Raw genomic sequence first — 19213 nt, forward strand, 5'->3', positions numbered from 1 at the left:
ATGGGGTTACAAAGAGCTGGGCGTGACAGAGCAACTAAACAATGAACAATCCTTGTACATGAAGAGGATCCATAACCATGTAACAATGGGAAAGTCCAGCCCAATGTTAAGGGACTGTTAAGAGAGGCATCTGTACTTTCCCTGGGGCAGAAACATTAAGTGCACCCAAAATATGCATATTGCTGTGAAAGTGCTATACTCAATATGCCAGCAAATTTGGAAAACTCCGCAGGGGCCACAGGACTGGAAAAGGTCAGTTTTCATTCCAATACCGAAGAAGGGCAATGCCGAAGAAAAGTTCAAACTACTGCACAATTGCACTCATTTCACATGCTGGCAAAGTAATGCTCAAAATTACCATATACTCCCTCACATTTCTCAGCATCTTGCTCACAGGAAGGCCCAGAGGACTAGTTCTGGCCTTTATGGAACTCTTAAGGGCCAGTGGAAGCTCTCCAGCTTGCCCTTCTTTGGCTATTTTGTTGTTCAGTCGTGTCTGACTCTTCATGACCTCATGGACTGCAGCATGCCTGGCTTCCCTGTTTCGGGAAGCTTCTTGGCTATGGCAGCCAGAGAAGCTTCATTCTGAATGGACAGAACCGCAGGCTGGAAGCAACCTGGATCCCTGAGTTACCACATGGAAGAGAGCTGCTCTGGCATCAGCCAAACTGCATAAACGTGTAAGAAATAAAGCTTTATTGTGCAAATCACAGTGATCTGGGGCTCAGTCTATCACACCAAAACCTGATCTATCGGACACACTGGTTGTCAGAAGAGAGCTGAATGCTGGGGAAGGGTCACAAAAGACATGTCCATCTCAGACCTGCTGCGAATTCACTACCTAATCTTGCACGGGAAGCCTTATTCCTAACAAATGCTTGCACTCTGCCCTTGGTTAGCTGGCTATGGTAACAAAGCCTAAAAAGAATACAGTTTGTTATTCCTGAGGCTTTATATATACAATATCAGCCAAAGACTTTTCTTTCACAATGGCTATTAGGCCAGGACTTCCCTCGAGGTCCAGTGGTCAAGAATCTGCGATCCGATGCAGGGGACCTGGGCTTGATCTCTGGTTGGGGAACCAAGATCACACACTGCTGTTTAGTCACTCAGTTGTGTCCATTGCTTTTGTGACCCCATGGACAGTAGCCTGCCAGGCTCCTCCATCCACAGGATATTCCAGGCAACAATACCAGAGTAGGTGGCCATTTCCTTTCTCCAGGGCATCTTTCTGACTCAGGAGTCAAACTGCATCTCCTACACTGCAGGTGGATTCCTTACCCCTGATCCACCAGGGAAGTCTGCATGCCATGGGACAGCTAAGCCCATGTGTCCCAACTACTGAGCCCCTGTGCTACAATTAGAGAGCCCACAGCGAAGATCCCACATGCAACAACTAAGATCCAAAGCAGCCAAAAATAAATATTAGGGAAAAAATAGCTTTGGGCCATCTCCTGAGCAAGGAATACGTTGTGTAACCAGCTCAGGCCCTTAAATCAGAGCCATTTATTTATTTATTTCATCTGTAAATAATGTATCTCCCTGGCATTGTCCACTCTGTGCTGTGGTCATTGGTTAGTGCCTGAGCTTCCAGTACCTCAGTCTGTTCCACATACTCAGAGCTGCCGCCCCCAAAGGCCTCCTTATGTGCACCCCAGTTCAGTTCAGTCACTCAGTTGTGTCCAACTCTGCGACCCCATGAATTGCAGCACGCCAGGCCTCCCTGTCCCTCACCAACTCCCGGAGTTCACTGAGACTCACGTCCATCGAGTCAGTGATGCCATCCAGCCATCTCATCCTCTGTCATCCCCTTCTCCTCCTGCCCCCAATCCCTCCCAGCATCAGTCTTTTCCAATGAGTCAACTCTTCGCATGAGGTGGCCAAAGTACGGGAGCTTCAGCTTCAACATCATTCCTTCCAAAGAAATCCCAGGGCTGATCTCCTTCAGAATGGGCTGGTTGGATCTCCTTGCAGTCCAAGGGACTCTCAAGAGTCTTCTCCAACACCACAGTTCAAAAGCATCAGTTCTTTGGTGCTCAGCCTTCTTCACAGTCCAACTCTCATATCCATACATGACCACAGGAAAAACCATAGCCTTGACTAGACGGACCTTAGTTGGCAAAGTAATCTCTCTGCTTTTGAATATGCTATCTAGGTTGGTCATAACTTTTCTTCCAAGCTCAAAGGCTGATATACATGTGGAAGGAAACCGCAAAGGCTACAATGTTCCCCACTCTTTACCGCCCTGAGACCTTGGTGCCACAGACATCAGCTCTGAGAGATAGTGTCCTGAAAAGAGGTCTGCAGAAAAGAAGTACAAATATAGACCCACATTTGTCTTTGGAACCAGATGTCTGAAGCGCTCCCTTGACATAAAAAAAAAAAAAAAAAAAAAACTGCCACAAATAATACACTCATTTACTACTCAGGAAATATGCTCCTTTCACTGAAAAGTGATGACATGAAATTGAACCAGCTCCCAGTCCTGCTCTGAATTATTCTAACTGTGCCTGTAGCACAGAGAGGGTCTTGTAGAGAAAACAAATGCAATAATCGAGAGGCTTCCAGACGCACCCCCCCTAAAAATATCAGTCTTGCATTCTTTCTGAATTGGTCTCATTTTATGACACGGTTATATAGCAAGTATTTTATTGACTTAATCTAGTAAAACCCAGCAACCTTTTAACAGCTAACAGATAAGGAGGCGATCCAGGGTGGCTGCTTACTTGGGAGATCTGTTGAGAAAGAAAGAGTCTTTGTCCCGGTTTAAGAGTTGATGGTAGATGGCGGAAAGGCCGTGATGCTCAGAATCTCAACAAGCCATATGATTTTGAGAATGACTTAACACTGTGACGACCTGGTCCACACAGGCACCTCAAAGATGTGTGCTATAAGGACAGCTCAATCTGCAGTTGACTTTCCCCTCTGCCCGTGGTGGTCAAGCCCTCTGATGTCTCTGTGTTCGTGGAGGTGGGGGCCATGTCCCCCAAAACCCCTCTGGGACCAGCTCACTCAGGACTCTGGAGTCCCTAAACCATTTGGGCTCCCAGTTTTCTCTTCTTCAAAAAACTTGGGGTTGCACCCCATGGAACTCTGCTCAGTGTTACGTGGCAGCCTGGATGGGAGGGGAGTTGGGGAGAGAATGGATACATGTATATGTATAGCTGAGTCCCTTTTCTGATGACCTGAAACTATCACAGCACTGTCAGTCAACTCTATCCCAATACAAAATAAAAAGCTCAAAAGCAAAAAGAATTAAAAAAAAAAAGCTGGCTTGCACCAGATAATCTCAAGTCCCTCTGTGTTCTAAAATGCTCTGATTCCTGAAACAAAGGATTTATCACTCAGTCGTGTCCGATGCTCTGCAACCCCACGGACTGGAGCCCTCCAGGCTCCTCTGTCCATGGGATTCTCCAGACAAGAATACTGGAGTGGGTTGCTATCATCAATACTAGCTACAGCTTCTGGTTCCCCCACCCCCACCCCATCAAACTTCAGAGAGCTTCATGAAGCGGAAACCACGGGCCTCTCGATTTCTACCATGCTATACTGCACAGGGCGGCCACAGAGCTCAGGGGACACAGGGCTTAAGCAAGTCCATAAATATGAAAAACGTTTTGTGAACACTTATAAAGGAAGTCAGAACTGGGCCAATCCAAACACCCCATCTGGACTCCCCCTTCATTCTACTCATCACTTCAATTCCCCCTCACCCTCACCAAGTCCTGAAACAAGGACCAGATCTAGAGGGGACGTTCACTGATGTCATTCTTCACGCGTCATTTTCAGAGCCTTAAGCTAGTCTGGGTCTAGCTTAAGCAGACGTTGAAATGGGCTTAAGCATGTGAAGATTTTATTAGGGCAGATGCCTGTGAGAAAATGGGGAGGGAGGCCAGGGAAATTCAGGAATTCCAGGGCTTCTTTGGTGGTTCAGACAGTAAAGAATCTGCCTGCAATGCAGGAGACCCAGGTTCAATCCCTGGGTCAGGACGATCCCCTGGAGAAGAAAATGGCAACCCTCTCCAGTATTCTTGCCTGGAGAATCCCATACACAGAGGGGCCTGGTGGGCTACAATCTATGGGGTCACAAAGAGTTGGACACGACTGAGTGACTAACACTTCTACACTCTCACAAGGAGGAACCTGAACATTTCCCCTGCAAAAAGAAAAAAATGTTGATTCACCTTGAACGGCCATTTGCAGTACATCAGGCAGATAGAAGTCTTCAGACACCCCTGTAGCAATGAGGCAAAGCCAAAAATGCCTGAATACCCACACCTCGATCCCCTCTTGTATTCTGTCTGTTGCTGGGCCAAGAACCTTGCTTAGAAGCTGACACCACTCTTTTGCAACATACTCTTAGTTTTCAGACGTATCAGTCAATAAACGAAGCAGTCAAAGTGAGGGAAAAGTGTATTTCACAGTCGTTATAAAAGTACATATATTTCATAAAGGTGACGTAAATACAGTCCTTACTTATGACCAAATCGTACAACCAAAGCCAACTTGACTTCCGGATATCACACGCTGATAGTCGTCACTTTCGGCAGTAACTACACACAGGCTGACTGAGCTCACGGGTGCAGACTAACAAGAGACAGCCATGGGTCCAAGAGACGAAACACGCTTTGTACTTACCAAAGGGATACTCAAGGTCTCCATATAAATATAATAAAATAATAAAGAATTCAACATTTCTCCTCTCACTCGACTCCATAGATTTGTCGGGCGCTCACACACACAAAATACGGGTTCTCCCCTTCCTCACTGCCCCCTCACCTCTCACTGGGCTTGGAATAAACCTGAGTTCACAGTTCAAGTTGCCAGTGGTGACACAGACAGTCGGCTGTTCTGGAAGCGTGCCAGGATCGGGGGACACGTCCCAGCAGGTGAACACAGTGACACAGAAATGCTCATGGTCTTGAGGCAAGTAAAGCATGAGAGAGACAGAAAGAGCTTAGACCAAGTTCGCGGGCACGCAGCCTGCAAGCCTGCGGAGCCACACTTGCAGCTGGAAACCATCTTCAAAGAGGGTTCTTCACTGATCAAAAACCCAACACTCCATGTCAAATGGAGAGAGGGACTTCTCAGCTGCTTCTTTTCTTCTCTCTGCTTAAAAAAAAAAAAAAAAAAAGCTCTACTTTTCAGTGGAAAGTTCCAGAACCTGGTTTGGAGCCATCCAAAGGAGTGCCACCCACGGTGGGGAGTCTGACCTCCTCCCAACAAGCCCCAGGGCTGGGGCGATCCCCAACAAGGCGAGGGGGAGTAGCAGCCCAAGGTCTCGTCAAGATCAGCCAGGAATGGGCACAGCCAGGTGTCCACCCTCTCTTTGCTCAGTCAGGGACATCTGGGCCAGAAGGAGGTCACCAGTGTGGAATGAGAAGAAAGGAAGACCCACCCCCAGCGCTCTCTGGCACAGGCTGGCTGCCAGGGGAAGCGAAGGCGGGCTTTGCAGGCTCCAGGGTCATGGCCTTCTTTCAGATCAGTGGGCTGGGAGGACTAGCCCCGGGGTGGCCCCAGCAGCAGTTTCTGGTCACGCCCGCAGCAGCCAGCAGCTGAAGACTCCAAGCCACAGTGGAGCCTGGCTCCGAGCTGACCTGCATCCAACCTGTGCCGATTCTACTTCTGCCAATTCTGTTCATGGCCGAGTGGTCCCCACCAAGGGCCAGGGCCCCAGCCCCAGTGGAGACAGCTCCCGGCAGGCTCCTAACTAGACAAAGACAACACTGGGATCCACAAAACACATACACAGGGACGGCATGGACACAGATCCAGAGGTGCATCTTTGGTTCCATCCTTGGCAAAAGGTGTGAAAACCGACCACGGATTCAAAGCCTTGTTTGAGGAACCCTGCTTTCCTCAAAGAAGATACAGTACTGTATTTTGAACGTGAGTCCCTGCACAAGAGTCTCTCACTGCTCACGGCAAACTGGCTGAGCTCTAAACCACACTTGTCGCCTTGGCAGCTTGAAAACTGCATTGCACAGAGCTAGAGGTGCCTTCCGGGCGCGTCCATATTCAACCTTACCTGTCTTCTTTCTAAATAACCGACTGTAACTATGCTCTGCACCTTCCAGAAGGATCCGGGCTCTGGTGATCCAATGGGAAGGACAGGCAGCCGGCGAGGATCACGTCCCCCCCTGCAGGCCACCAGGGGCCAGTGCCACTGAAAACGTCACCTGGGCAAGCCTTGATGCCCTCCATGCTCGTCCTCTCGTGAGAACAGGAGTTTGGTGAAATCACTTCCCATCTCGCCACCCAGGTTTCTAAAAATCATGTTGACTCGATTTAATGACATCACATAAAGAACAATAACCTTTGGAGAAGATACTAATAATTCAACTGTTAGCAAGTTTCAACCAAGTGAAAAAAAATTCCATCAAGACCCTGCTTGGCAAATGAGTGTCCCACATTGGTCTTTTCCATTCACTGGGGACCCCGCTGTGGGGATCAGTCTTGGATCCAACCAGAGAGGGTGGTGCTGGTTTCTAAGCTTCCTGCCCACCTTCCCCAGGGGCTCCTGAAGCTGGGTTCTCTGAGTGACCAGCTCTTGCCACCCTGCAGGGAGTTCTCTCGATTAAAGGAGGGGAAACTGTGGCCTGGGTGAACCACCTTGTGCTTCCCTGCCACGTGACTGCTGAGATGAGACCAACCCACTGAGAGGCGCACACAGAGCACAGCGCGGAGAGACGGCTCAGAAGGGTGTATCGTCTGAGAAGGCCGAGGCCAGTGCAGGGTTCTCCCTGCCAGCCCGGCGGAGGGAGGTGGGTGGAGGGCCAGTGAACAGGTGGGAGGAAGGAGGCCATGGCTGATGGAGTTGGCCACACAGACAGCCAACCTTCCTGGGAGTCTCAGCATCTCCAGTGGGGACCCTACATGAGAATGGGGAGTACAGGCTCTGGGTCTGTGGTTTCAGCTGCAGGGACAGCGACTGTCAGGAGGAGGTGAGGCTGTGAAGGGTACTCCAGGAGAGGTGTTAGAATCTTTGCACCCTGATTGATACGGGGAGCTGCTCCACTGCTTTCCTTAGAAACGCCCAGATGCCCTTCTCTGGCCCAGGTTAGCACTGGCCTTTAACCCCATCAGCCAAGTCGAAGGAGAGGCTTGTGGGGGCCAGGGGCTGCAGTGGGGGCATGCTGGCCTCCAGGGGCCTGTCTGCAGAAGGCTGCAGGCTCTGATGCCGCTTCCTCAGCATCTGTCCGATGCCCATCATGGGGAACCTGCCTCGGCTCTTGACACAGTTGGGGCTTCCCAGGGGTTGCGCAGGGCCATTACCGGGCCCCGGGGCTGGGGAGCACGTGCCCTCCTCTTTGGGGGGGCTGTTCTTCTCTTCGTGAGCAAAGGAGACCAGAGTGGGGTGCAAAGGAGTTTGGAGGGGCAACGGGCTTCCAGGCAGCAGGACAGGCGAGAGTGTCCGCTCACAGCGAGCCAGACCCCCAGGGGAGTTCAGAATCCTATAGTGATGGGACGGGGAGAGTAGTTCTGTCTGGTCGTCTCGATCCACGGACTCGAAGGAGCGCACCATATCCAGCATCAGGGGGTCTTCCTTGATGGGGAGGCTGGTGCTCCCAGGCCCCTGCTGAGGGGGCTCCGGTTTCTTCACAATCCTGGGGGTTCTGGGGGGTGGCACCGGGATGAACTCCATGGAGGAGGAGGCCACACAATTGGAGTCCGAGGTTTTGCGAAAAATATTGCGGCAGCCGAAGGAATCTGCACACCAAGAAAGAAAAGGAAATGTGAAGACACCACAGTCAGTGCCCACGGCCCTGTTCCCACGTACTCGGACCCCAGTTGCACTGAGACGGGGCGGGAGGTGCCCAGGGGAGGTCAGACGGGACGAGGGGCACATGGCTTCCCACTCTCCCTGCGGGGAACCAGACGGACTTCCTGGAGTAGAGCGGACAGAAGGCCGGGGACAGGAGGCCTCCTGGGTTCTGACTTGCCTCATGGCACCAGCTTAACTTCTGCTCTCCTTTCTGTTGCTTAAAATTCTGGACCCCGCCCAAGAGCCTCTGAATGAAAAGGTCTGTGGCTCAACAGAATGACCACAAAACTGCTGGAAGCACGTGGATCCCAACTCACTGAGGACTTGCAAGTTTAGTCCTCAGATAATCAAAACCGGAAGGAAAGTTTCTTCGTAACTTAAAAAAAAATATCATGGTAAAAATTACATAACATAAATTTTAAACTGCTTATTTATTTATTACTTAACCTCTTTTAAGTGTACAGGGCAGTTAAGTACATTCACATGCTTGTGAAATAGAACTCTTCACTTGCAGATCTGCTAGTGGTTGCCTGGGGCAACTGGTCTATACATCTGACTACTCTAGCTCCCTCATGTAGGTGGAATCTACAGCATTTGTCCTTTCGTAACTGGCTTGTTTCACTGAGTACAGTGTTCTCCAGGTTCCCCTGTGCTGGAGCATGTGTCAGAATTTCCTTCCTTTTTAAAATTTTTATTTATTCATTACTTTCGGCTGTGCCGAGCCTTCATTGCTGGGCGGGGGGTACTCCCTAGCTGTGGTATGCAGGCTTCTCATTTTGGCAGCCTCCCTTGCTGCAGAGCATGGGCTCCAGTGTGTGTGGGCTTCAGCACTTGCAGCACGTGGGCTTCAGCAGTGCAGCTCAAGGGCTCTAGCGCACAGGTTCAACAGTTGTGGCGCACGGGCTAACTTGCTCCTCGGCATGTGGGATCTTCCCAGATCAGGGATCAAACCTGTGGCTCCCGCACTGGCAGGCGGATTCTCTACCACTGAGCCACCAGGGAAGCCCCAGAATTTCCTCCCTTTTAAAGACTCTCTCATGACTTCTGGTCTCCCTGGAGCCTCACCAATCCTGAACAGGGGTGAAACACTCTTCATCTATATATCTCAGGCTACCAGCCAACTCCCATGGCTTCCATCTCAAGCTGGCACAGGCTAGAATCCAGGTTTGCAGGCTTTGGCAGAGAAGAAAGGGAAAACCCCCGGTGTTTGGCGCTGAGGGAAGTGAAGCCAGGTTCCCATGGATCAGGCCCTGTCTTGGTTGGTTCTCCTACCATCACACTGACAGCCCTGTTGGAGCCTGGAGGCAGGAACGAGCTGTTGCCACCGGGAGCTATTTCGGCGACAGCCAAGGGCACTGGGAATCCTCTTTCCCTTACATAAATATATACACAGATCCCCAAATAAATCTCCTCCTGGGGCCAGCACAGATGCCTGAGATTCACGGGCAGAGAGACGGGAAATTTCATTGATGGCTAACGTCTCCAGCGTTCCAGCTGGCATGCAAGCCCCCTGCCTCTCCCTCAGATGGCTGTGTGCCCCAATCTTGTAGCCCAGCTTCTCCCTCCACCCACTTCTGCTTCCTCTGCTTGCCTAGAGGTGTAAATACTGGCAGGATACCTCCCACAGGCACCCTATTTATTCCCACCCCAGAGTCAGCCCTGGGGCAGAGACCCAGACCCTGCCTGGTCCCTAGCAAGAAGGGCAGTCACCCTGCCAGAGCGATAGGCATGTTGGCTGGCTCCTCCTCACCCCATTCTTTCCGGGAGGGAGTCAGCTACCCTGGTTAGCAGAGAAAGCTCTAGAGCTAGCCTGCTGGGCTGGAAATCTGGACTCTATCACTTACCAGCTCCCTGACTTTGGAGAACTCTCTGCTATTTCCTCATCTCTAGAAATGGGGGTGAGAATGACCTCATGGGCTGAGGTAAGAGCTGAAGCAGTGCCGGCCACGCCATGAGTGGTCAGTGTGAACAGTTAACACAGGATCCTCAGCGCTTCTCGGCACAGATTCCCAAATCCCAGGACAAAGGCAAAATGCAAAGGAACAGATGACAGCTGGCCCAGGAAAGTACCAAGGAACAGACTCTTATGTAGCCTCTGGGGCTACCTACGTGAGTGAAGTTGCTCAGTCACGTCTGACTCTTTGCGACCCCATGGACTGTAGCTCCCCCAAGCTCCTCCATTCATGGAGTTTTCCAGGCAAGAATACTATAGTGGGTTGCCATTTCCTTCTCCAAGGGATCTTCCCAACCTAAGGATCAAACCTGGGTCTCCTGCATTGTAGGAAGACGCTTTACCCTCGAAGCCACCAGGGAGGCCCGCTACAAAGTTAACCCCAAATATGCAGCTTCTACCTAGACCTTCCTTCGGGGAACCCACAGGATGCCACTGTTGAGGGCCCGGATTCACTGCTGGTTCCAAAGCCAGGAAGGAAGGTCTCCCGAGGAGGGACAAGCACAGTCTCTCCAGTGGGGCCCCTGCCTTCCTGACGGCTGCAGAATGAAATGGAACCAAGTAGATTTGCTCTTCCCTGGGTGACAGCTGGTCCCTCCTAGAGTCAGAAAGACCCGTGCTACTGTTTTGAACGTCCCCAGTACTTTGCCAACAAAGGTCCGTCTAGTCAAAGCTATGGTTTTTCCAGTAGTCATGTATGGATGTGTGAGTTGGACTATAAAGAAAGCTGAGCACCGAAGAATTGATGCTTTTGAACTGCGATGCTGGAGAAGACTCTTGAGAGTCCCTTGGACTACAGGGAGATCAAATCAGTCAATCCTAAAGGAAGTCAACCCTAAATATTCATTGGAAGGACTGATGCTGAAGCTGAAGCTCCAATACTCTGGCCACCTGATGCGACAAACTGAGTCACTGGAGAAGACCCTGCTGCTGGGCAAGATTGAAGGCAGGAGGAGAAGGGGGCTACAGAGGATGAGATGGTTGGACCGCATCATCATCATCAACTCAATGGACGTGAGTTTGAGTAAACTCCGGGAGATTGTGAAGGACAGGGAAGTCTGGTGTGCTGCAGTCCATGGGGTCTGAAAGCAAAGAGTCAGAGATGATATTATGACTGAACAACAACAGTGTACTTTCCTGCTGGTTAACATCAGACAGCCAGAGCCCTCCTGGAACCTTAGTTTCTTCACATTTAAAACAAAGGGATCTAAGATTGGACGCCACCACCTCTCCCATCCCCGCTCTGTAAGGGGAACGCTCCTCTACTCCACAGTTGGACACGCACTCCTGGCTCCCTGTGCCCCTCCAGGCTCTCAGGGTGTGTTAAGTCTCCTTTCCACATCCCTGGATGCCTGCTCCAGAGGAGGGAGACCCATATCCATCAGTTACCGCATGTGCTGGACGATGAATGAGGAGGAGAAGCCCACACGTGTTTCTCATTGAAGTGAAAAGTGAAAGTGTAAATCACTCAGTTGCGTCCAACTCTTTGTGACCCCGTGGACTGTACCCCACCAGGCTCTTCTGTCCATGGAATTTTTAGGCAAGAATACTGGAGTGGGTCCTCCTCCAGGGGATCTTCCTGATGTAGGGATCTTTACCATCTGAACCATCAAGGGAGCCCTTATCTCACTGGATCCACCCAATAGCTCTGACAGGTAGGTTTCTTTTCACAAGGAAGGGAATCAGTAAAGATCCTCAGAGGATGAGGAACGTGGGGCATCAGCAGCCTCAGAGCTGGGTTTGAGCACCTCCACCCAGAGCCCAGACTCTGTGGACCACATGTCACTGCCTCTCAGGGTATACTTTTCAGGGAAGGCTCCCACGAGAGCATGCCCCATCCCTGCTCCTGAACCTCAATCTCTGCCCCTTAAAACTGAACACTGATGCCTGGCTCCATGATACTATGCACCCCAACCTCTGCTACCTCAATAAAATACCAAGCACCCCAGTTTCTACTCCCACAATGCCATGCACCCTGGTATCTGCTCTCCCACAAAACCATGCACCCCAGTCTCTGCTCCCATAGTACCACCCACCTTGACATCTGCTTCTGCAAAATCACCCCTCCCAATCTCTGCTCCTGCACCCCATCTCTATTCCTGTACCCCATCTCTGCTCCTGCTCTCCAGTCTCTACTCCTGCATTCCATCTCTACTCTTGCACCCCAATCTCTGTTCCTGCATCCCATCTCTATTCCTGTACCCCATCTCTGCTCCTGCTCTCCAATCTCTACTCCTGCACTCCATCTCTACTCCTGCACCCCAATCTCTGTTCCTGCATCCCATCTATATTCCTGTACCCCATCTCTGCTCCTGCACCCGAGTCTCTACTCTTGTAATACTTTACACCCTGATTCCTGCACCCACAAGCCTATGAACCCCAGTCTCCTGCAATACTTTACACCCTGATTTCTGCACCCACCCCGTCTCTGGTTTCTCAAATCCCACCCACACAGGTGGACCACACCAAGCAGTCAGGACAAGGTCTTGTTCTCACGTTGCCTCTCAAGCATTAATTCCGCTTTCCCATGGGCACAGGAGTAGTGTCTGTCCCAGGGGCGCACACAGAAACCAGCATGGGATACACAACAGCCACGCAGTTGAGCATGAGAGGCCTAGACAGTCCCCCACGCTGACCCACCTTTGTCGGGGAAGCCAGGCTTGGAGGCCTTGCGGTCCTTGAGCAGGGCCCTGGTGCTCTGAATCTGCGTGATGAGCGAGGCCGACGGCTGTTTGTGCGACGGCAGGTTCTTGTCCAGCTTCTTGGAAAATGGTCGATGAAGAAAATCCCCTCTTTTTTCTTGTTCTTTGGGCTTTTTATCCTTCCAATCAGAAGCAAACATAGGTACTCAGATGCACACAAGAATGCACAACAGGATCCCTCTTTGAATAGTTATCAAAGTAGAGTTAAGAAACCTCAGTTTTCTAAAACGCCAGGCTCTCAGCTGCATCAAGGGAAGCGCCCAGACCCAGAGGACACTCCAGGGAAGCCACGGCCCTCTCCCTGGGCCGCAGTGGGCTTCGGTGGTCCCCAGCTCCCTGCACTGTGCTGTTCTGACATGTTCCATCAAGGGCAAGGATATCCCTGGGTGGTCCATTTTCTTAGAACAAGCTGAACAAACCGAGGTAAAGCCTATGAGGACTCCTGGTAACCTTCCGTCTTAGCTACAGCAGAGTCCTAAGATTCTCCCCAAGTAGTGGATTTGCAGAGGCAAGAAGCGCTCCATCATAACCTCAGTGTTCAGTGAAGCCGAGGAGGTGGACGCCCGACCCATGGAGCCCTGAGCCTGCCTGGGTTAATTTCTGACCCCTGTCTTGCCCTGCTCACGTGGGCTCCTGCTGTTTAGTCACTAAGTCATGTCTCTGCTGTGTGCTCACTCAGTTGTGTCTGACTCTTTGCGACCCTATGGATTGTAGTCCGACAGGCTCCTCGGTCCGTGGAATTTTCCAGGCAGGAATACTGAAGTGGGTTGCCATTTCCTCTTCCAGGGGATCTTCCTGACCCAGGGACTGAGCCCGTGTCTCCTGCACTGCAGGCAGAGTCTTTACCACTGACCACACGGGAAGCTCACATGGACTCTTACTTGTGAACTTCCACTGGCACAAGTCAGCCGTTTGTGCTGTCAAGTCTTGCCCTGATTGAACTCAATTATAATCCCTCTGATGGGAGTGAATTTGACTGTTTTATACATCTTCAACCCCACAGCCTCTGGCATGAAGCCAGGCATGGAGAGAAAGCTTATCAAATAGTTATTGAAATATTTAAAAAAACAAAAACAAAAGAGCCAGTGGAAACGGAACTGAATTAAAATGAATTGGGTTCAAGCTTCTGGGAAGGGTGATGCCACAAGGAAGAGGCGTTTTTTCTGGCCCTAAAGACTGTGTTTGATGTTTACTGTCAAACAGAGGCAACCGAATCCCTGACCTCACCAGGAGTGCGGGTGTGGGGGGGAAGAGACCAATTTTCACATTTTTTGCCTTAAACCTTAAGAACATTTGCAATTCAAGAAAGCTCATCTATTTTTCATGGATGCTGTTGAAAAGCTTCTCAAGGAAACATCCCCTTGCACTTGGGTAGCCCTTTCTAACAAGGATTTTCAAAGCCTTTCTGGATTGGGGTTCATTGTGTCCAGGTTTTGAGTGGGAAAGATGGCAGAAGAGAAATTGGATGTGGGGGCACCCACCCCAGCCTTGAGTGCCACCTCAGGGCAGCAGCTGCTGGGAGCCCAGCCCTTGGCTGAGGTGGCTCGCTCCCCCCATGGGCGGGTGGTCAGGACAAAGGCAGAGGTGAAGCTCCTGCAAACACCTTCACCAGCGTCTTATCAGCCACCACCAGCTTTACTGAAGATGCTTGGAACGTCAGACACTACGCTAAGAGCATGACCCCTGATGAGGCAAATCCTGTTATCCCCTCTTCCAGAGGTGCCTGCAGTAGCTAAATATACCCAGACAATTCAAAAAGATGCATGCACCACTGTGTTCACAGCAGTACTATTCACAACAGCCTAGGCCTGGAAACACCCTAAACGTCTGTTGACAGACGAGTGCATACAGAAGATGTGGCTACATACACATGAGGGACACTACACAGCTGTGAAAAGAGAAGGCCACTGGCAGCAACACGGATGCAACTAGAGACTCTCATCCTAAGTGAAGCGAGCCAGAAAGAGAAAGACAAGTACCACAGGATGTCACTTATATGTGGAACCCAAAACAGGGCACAAGTGAACCTATGTACAAAACAGAAAGAGACTCACAGAGAACACACTTGTGGTTACCAAGGGGAAGGGGGAGGCGGAGGGATGGAGTGGGACTTGGGGGTTGGAAGATGCAAACTGTTACATGCAGGATGGATGAACAAGGGCCTACCGTTGAACACAGGGAACTATATTCAATATCCTGTGATAAACCATAGTAGAAAAGAACAGTCAAAAATAGGGATGTATACACATGTATCGGAGAAGGCAATGGCACCCCACTCCAGTACTCTTGCCTGGAAAACCCCATGGATGGAGGAGCCTGGTGGGCTGCAGTCCATGGGGTCGCTAAGAGTCGGGCACGACTGAGCGACTTCACTTTCACTTTTCACTTTCATGCATTGGAGAAGGAAATGGCAACCCACTCCAGTGTTCTTGCCTGGAGAATCCCAGGGACGGGGGAGCCTGGTGGGCTGCCGTCTATGGGGTCCACAGAGTCGGACACGACTGAAGCGGCCTAGCAGCAGCACACATGTATAACAGAGTCACTTGGCTGTACAGTAGACATGGGCACAACACTGTAAATCAACTATACTTCATTTTTTTTTTTTAAAGAATTCACCCAGGAGCCTGACAGCAACTCAGATTTTTGCAGCCCTCCCTGAAAGTCAATGTGTTCTTAACCCTTGACTCCACACTGCCCTCTGGAAGATGGAGCAGGGCCAGGCTTGTTCTGGTGGCAGAGAGAAAGGCTAGGCACAGTGACTGCTGGGGCAGGGACCACACTGTAGTCCAGGGCCTCCAGGATGCTACAGAGGAGACCATGAGCAGGATGCTATGAAGGGCGGAGCGGAGGGCGGGGCATCCGCTCCTGGTCAAGGCCAAGAGCAATTCTCCACGGCCTCCCTCTCCCTCTTTCTATCAAACACCAACAGGCCCTCTGCTCTACAGCAAAGAAGAATGAACTTTCACCATCCCCAGCCTCTACCCAAGCAATAAACAGCCTGTCCCAAAAAGTCTGGCAGAATTCCATCCCAAAGTCTGGCTCCATTCTATCTGTTTTTACGAGCAAACTCATCAGTTCTACCTGGTAACACCTTAAACAGGAAAATGGAAATCAAATGCACTTTTGTGATACATTGTAAAACAATATTTGGAAGAAAAAATAAAACTGGAGTTACCTCGCCCTCCACCGCTCACAACCCCAACATTGCCCCCCTTTTTTTAGGACAGTGAGTACATCTTCCTTTGGGCTACCCTGCATTTCCTGCTCTCAGAGGGCTCCTGCCGGCAGCCTCCTGGGTTCATCTCAGCTCCTTTCTAACTCTCTGTGGCTTCTCAAAGATAAAAGGATCAAGATGCAAACTTTCAGGGGGGCCAGTATCACCACCCAGACAGAGCTCATGAACCAAAGGATGTCCAAGATGTGAGAGTTCTCTGTAGGACGAGATCAAGGTTGGCTCTAGAAATCTCTCCTGCAACCCATAAAGGGATCTTTGGCAATGAGCAGAGCTGACTCACTGGACAAGCCCCTGATGCTGGGAAAGATGGAGGGCAGGAGAAGCGGGCAACAGAGGATGAGATGGTTGGATGGCACCATCAACTCAATGGACATGAGTCTGAGCAAACTCTGGGAGATAGTGAACAAGGAACTGTGCTGCAGTTCATGGGGTCACAAAGAATCAGACACGACTGAGCTCCTGAACAACGAGAAAGCCCATGATGGGGACAGAAGAAAGGGGACGTGGATTTAGGACTAGAGTCTGGGGAACCTTACTCACATCGCCCTGTCGATCCTGCACCTTGGTGTTGTTCAGTTGCTCAGTTGTGTCCAACTCTTTGCAACTCCATGGACTGCAGCATGCCAGGCTTCCGTGTCCTTCAACATGTCCCGGAGTTTGCTCAAACTCATGTCCATTGAGTCAGTGATGCCATCGAACCATCTCATCCCCTGTAGTCCCCTTCTCCTCCTGCCCTCAATCTTTCGCAGTGTGGTACTTCCTCCAAACTACCCCCATCCTCTCCCCCACCCCCAGAGCATTCTTCTCAGCCTGAAAGAACAGATGACTTCATAGTGATGGGTTTCTAGGGAGATGCCAAGAGTTTACTGCCCATCTGCTCCTTGGGGGTGGGGGACAATGCCCTGGATCTGTCCCGGTGACCCCTCAGGAAACTGACTTGTTTACAAGCAGCCATCTTCATGTCTTCCAAGCAGAGATTCATAAATGCAACCAATTTTCCAATTCTACCATTTTCATTTGCATGGCCTATTTTCTCCAAAAGAGATTTCCCAGGGAGAAGGATGCTAAATTGCCTTATGTAACAGAAACAGATCTTCAGAAGGACTAATTATGTTCCCCCTTCGACATGCCTGCACCCACTCCCGCACACCCCACCTAGCAACGCTGGCCGCCTGCAGGCCTCTTCAGTCTCCCTCTGATTCTCATGGGTGGGCAGTGTGCCCCTCATCCGCATGTGCCTAAGGGCGGGTGGTGGAGCTGAAGCTTCAGGGGTCTTCTCTGCCCCCTCATGCTCAGTCCATACCCTCCAAGGCGGATCCAGGAGGAAGCCAGAGGCCCCAGATGCAAGCAAACCCCATACAAAACAGCCTCTTCTCTTTAAACCATTTTCCAACCACCACACATGTGCATGGATGTTTTTCAAAAAAACTGGATGCCTTGAATATGCAGACCCAGACTTCCCTGGTGGTTCAGTGGTAAAGAATCCACCTGCCAATGCAGGAGATGTAGGAGATGTGGGTTCAATCCCTGGGTTAGGAAGATCCTAACCTGGATGAGATGGTTGGATGGCATCACTGACTTAATGGACGTGGGTTTGGGTAAACTCCAGGAATTGGTGATGGACAGGGAGGCCTGGTGTGCTGCAGTCCATGGGGTCGCAAAGAGTTGGACATGACTGAGCGACTGAACTGAACTGAACCTGGAGGAGGACGTGGCAACCCACTCCAGTATTCTTGCCTGGAGAATCCCCACAGACAAAGGAGCCTGGCAGGCTAGAGTCCACGGGGTTGCAAAGAGTCAGACACGACGTAGCGACTGAGCACAGGCCCAAGCCCGTTACATAAGGGAAGCCAAAGAATCCTGATTCTGCCATAGGAAATAAACAAATGAGTATAAAAAGGGCTTGGTCCATAAATTAGGCCACTGAACCAGGAAGCCGTGGACTGTTCTAAACCCCACTTCTTTACAGGTAGAAACACAAATGCACAGCCAAGTTTGTTGTTATAGCAAGATGAATTTTAAAAAAGTCAACTACACAGGTGGCTCTAGTGGTAAAGAACATGCCTGCCAATACAGGAGACATACATGGGCTTGATCCCTGGGTTGAGAAGATTCCCTGGAAGAGGGCATGGCAACCACTCCAGTACCTGGAGAATCCCATGGACAGAGAAGCCTGGTGGGCTACAGTTCATAGGGTCAAAGAGTCAGACATGACTGAGTGACTTAGCACACACACAGAGAAAGCTGATCTGATCTGAGGGGATTCTGACAAATCCACTTATAATAGGATTCTGCATGTCTGAATTCAGGACAGGATGAGGGGTGTGCAGACTCCAGAGCTCTGGGCAGGGATTCCCTAATCTTCAGGGTCATATGCAATGGTGACTTTCATGTGTCAAGTTGGCTAGGCCAGGGCACCCAGTGTCTGGTCAAACACCAGTCTACAGTTTGTGGTGAAGGTTTGTGTTAGATAAGAATGACATTTAAATCGCTAGGCTTTTGAGTAAAGCAGCTTGTCTTCCACAATCTGGGTGGGTCTTGGGCAATCAGTTGAAGGGCTTAAGAGAAGATGTTTGGCGGAAACCTACACAATAGTGTAAAGCAAATATCCTTCGATTAAAAATAAATTTAATTTAAAAATGAGAGAGAGAAGACTGAAGTGTCCTGGTTTCCTTCTTTTGAAGGAATTCTGCCTCCAGAAGACTTGGGACTGGAGCTGAAACATAAACTCTTCCTTGGGTGTCCATGCATCACACACACACACACACACACACACACACACACACACACTATTGATTCCGTTTTTCTGGAGGACTCTGTCTAATCCATCAGAACCTCCCCCAATTTCTTACCTGCACAGCATGAAATTCAAGGTCTCTTGTCCAGGTGTCCAGGGAGGCCTGCAAAAAACCCAGCATTTTTCAACAATTCAAGAAGCTACACTTGTTTATTCCCTAAACTCACCCCTTCCCACCTGCAGCTCTGGTTGAGGGTTACCCATTTCAGTGTTTGCAGACAAGAAACCAAACTGCCCCAGAAGCCGGCGGCAGATGTCCTAATTCCTGCCCTGGAGAGATCTTCTAGGTAAGGTTTATATTGAAGTCTAGGACACATGACGGAGGGGTGCTCTGATGATGAGTAAGGCGTCGACTCGGTTTTCTCAGTCAACAAAAGCACGCATGAAAACGGCGCCCAGATCAAGAAACAAAACCCAGCCAACACCCAGAAGTCCCTCGTTCCCACATTCTCTTCCTGTCCCCAAAGGTAACCACCATTCTGATTTACCACAGCAGACACTTGATTCTAAACTTGATTGTTAAAATTTCTGCAGGACTTCCCTGGTGGTCCAGTGGATAAGAATCTGCCTGCCAGTGCAGGAGACACGGGCTCAATCCCTGATCTGGAAAGATTCCACATGGCTTGGAGTGACTGAGCCCGTGGGCCACAACTATTGAAGTCTGTGAGATCTCAGGCCCGTGAACCATAACAACCAGAGCCTGTGCTCAACAGCACGAGAAGCCACTGCGGTGAGAAGCCCACAAACCACAGTGAAGAGCAGC

General features: G+C 50.5%; 1 protein-coding gene across 2 annotated transcripts in view; it reads right to left on the reverse strand.

Moving 5' to 3' along the window:
- Positions 1-4395: 4395 nt before the first annotated feature.
- HUNK (hormonally up-regulated Neu-associated kinase) overlaps positions 4396-19213 on the reverse strand; it is a 129930-nt gene continuing 115112 nt past the window's right edge. Inside the window, exons 9-12 of one of the 2 annotated variants that reach the window (XR_003510616.1) lie at positions 18506-18553; positions 12357-12537; positions 5399-7710; positions 4396-5109 (exon numbers count right to left, since the gene is read on the reverse strand). Coding sequence is in view for 1 of the 2 variants with exons in the window: in XM_027538409.1 (XP_027394210.1) it covers positions 7061-7710; positions 12357-12537; positions 18506-18553 (879 nt within the window). In the remaining variant the exon portion in view is untranslated. Of the gene's footprint in view, positions 7711-12356; positions 12538-18505; positions 18554-19213 lie in introns of both variants that reach the window. The other variant, XM_027538409.1, reaches the window with a different exon arrangement.

The sequence above is a fragment of the Bos indicus x Bos taurus genome, chromosome 1 (genome assembly GCF_003369695.1).
Source record: "Bos indicus x Bos taurus breed Angus x Brahman F1 hybrid chromosome 1, Bos_hybrid_MaternalHap_v2.0, whole genome shotgun sequence".
In the NCBI taxonomy this organism is placed as follows: Eukaryota; Metazoa; Chordata; class Mammalia; order Artiodactyla; family Bovidae; genus Bos; species Bos indicus x Bos taurus.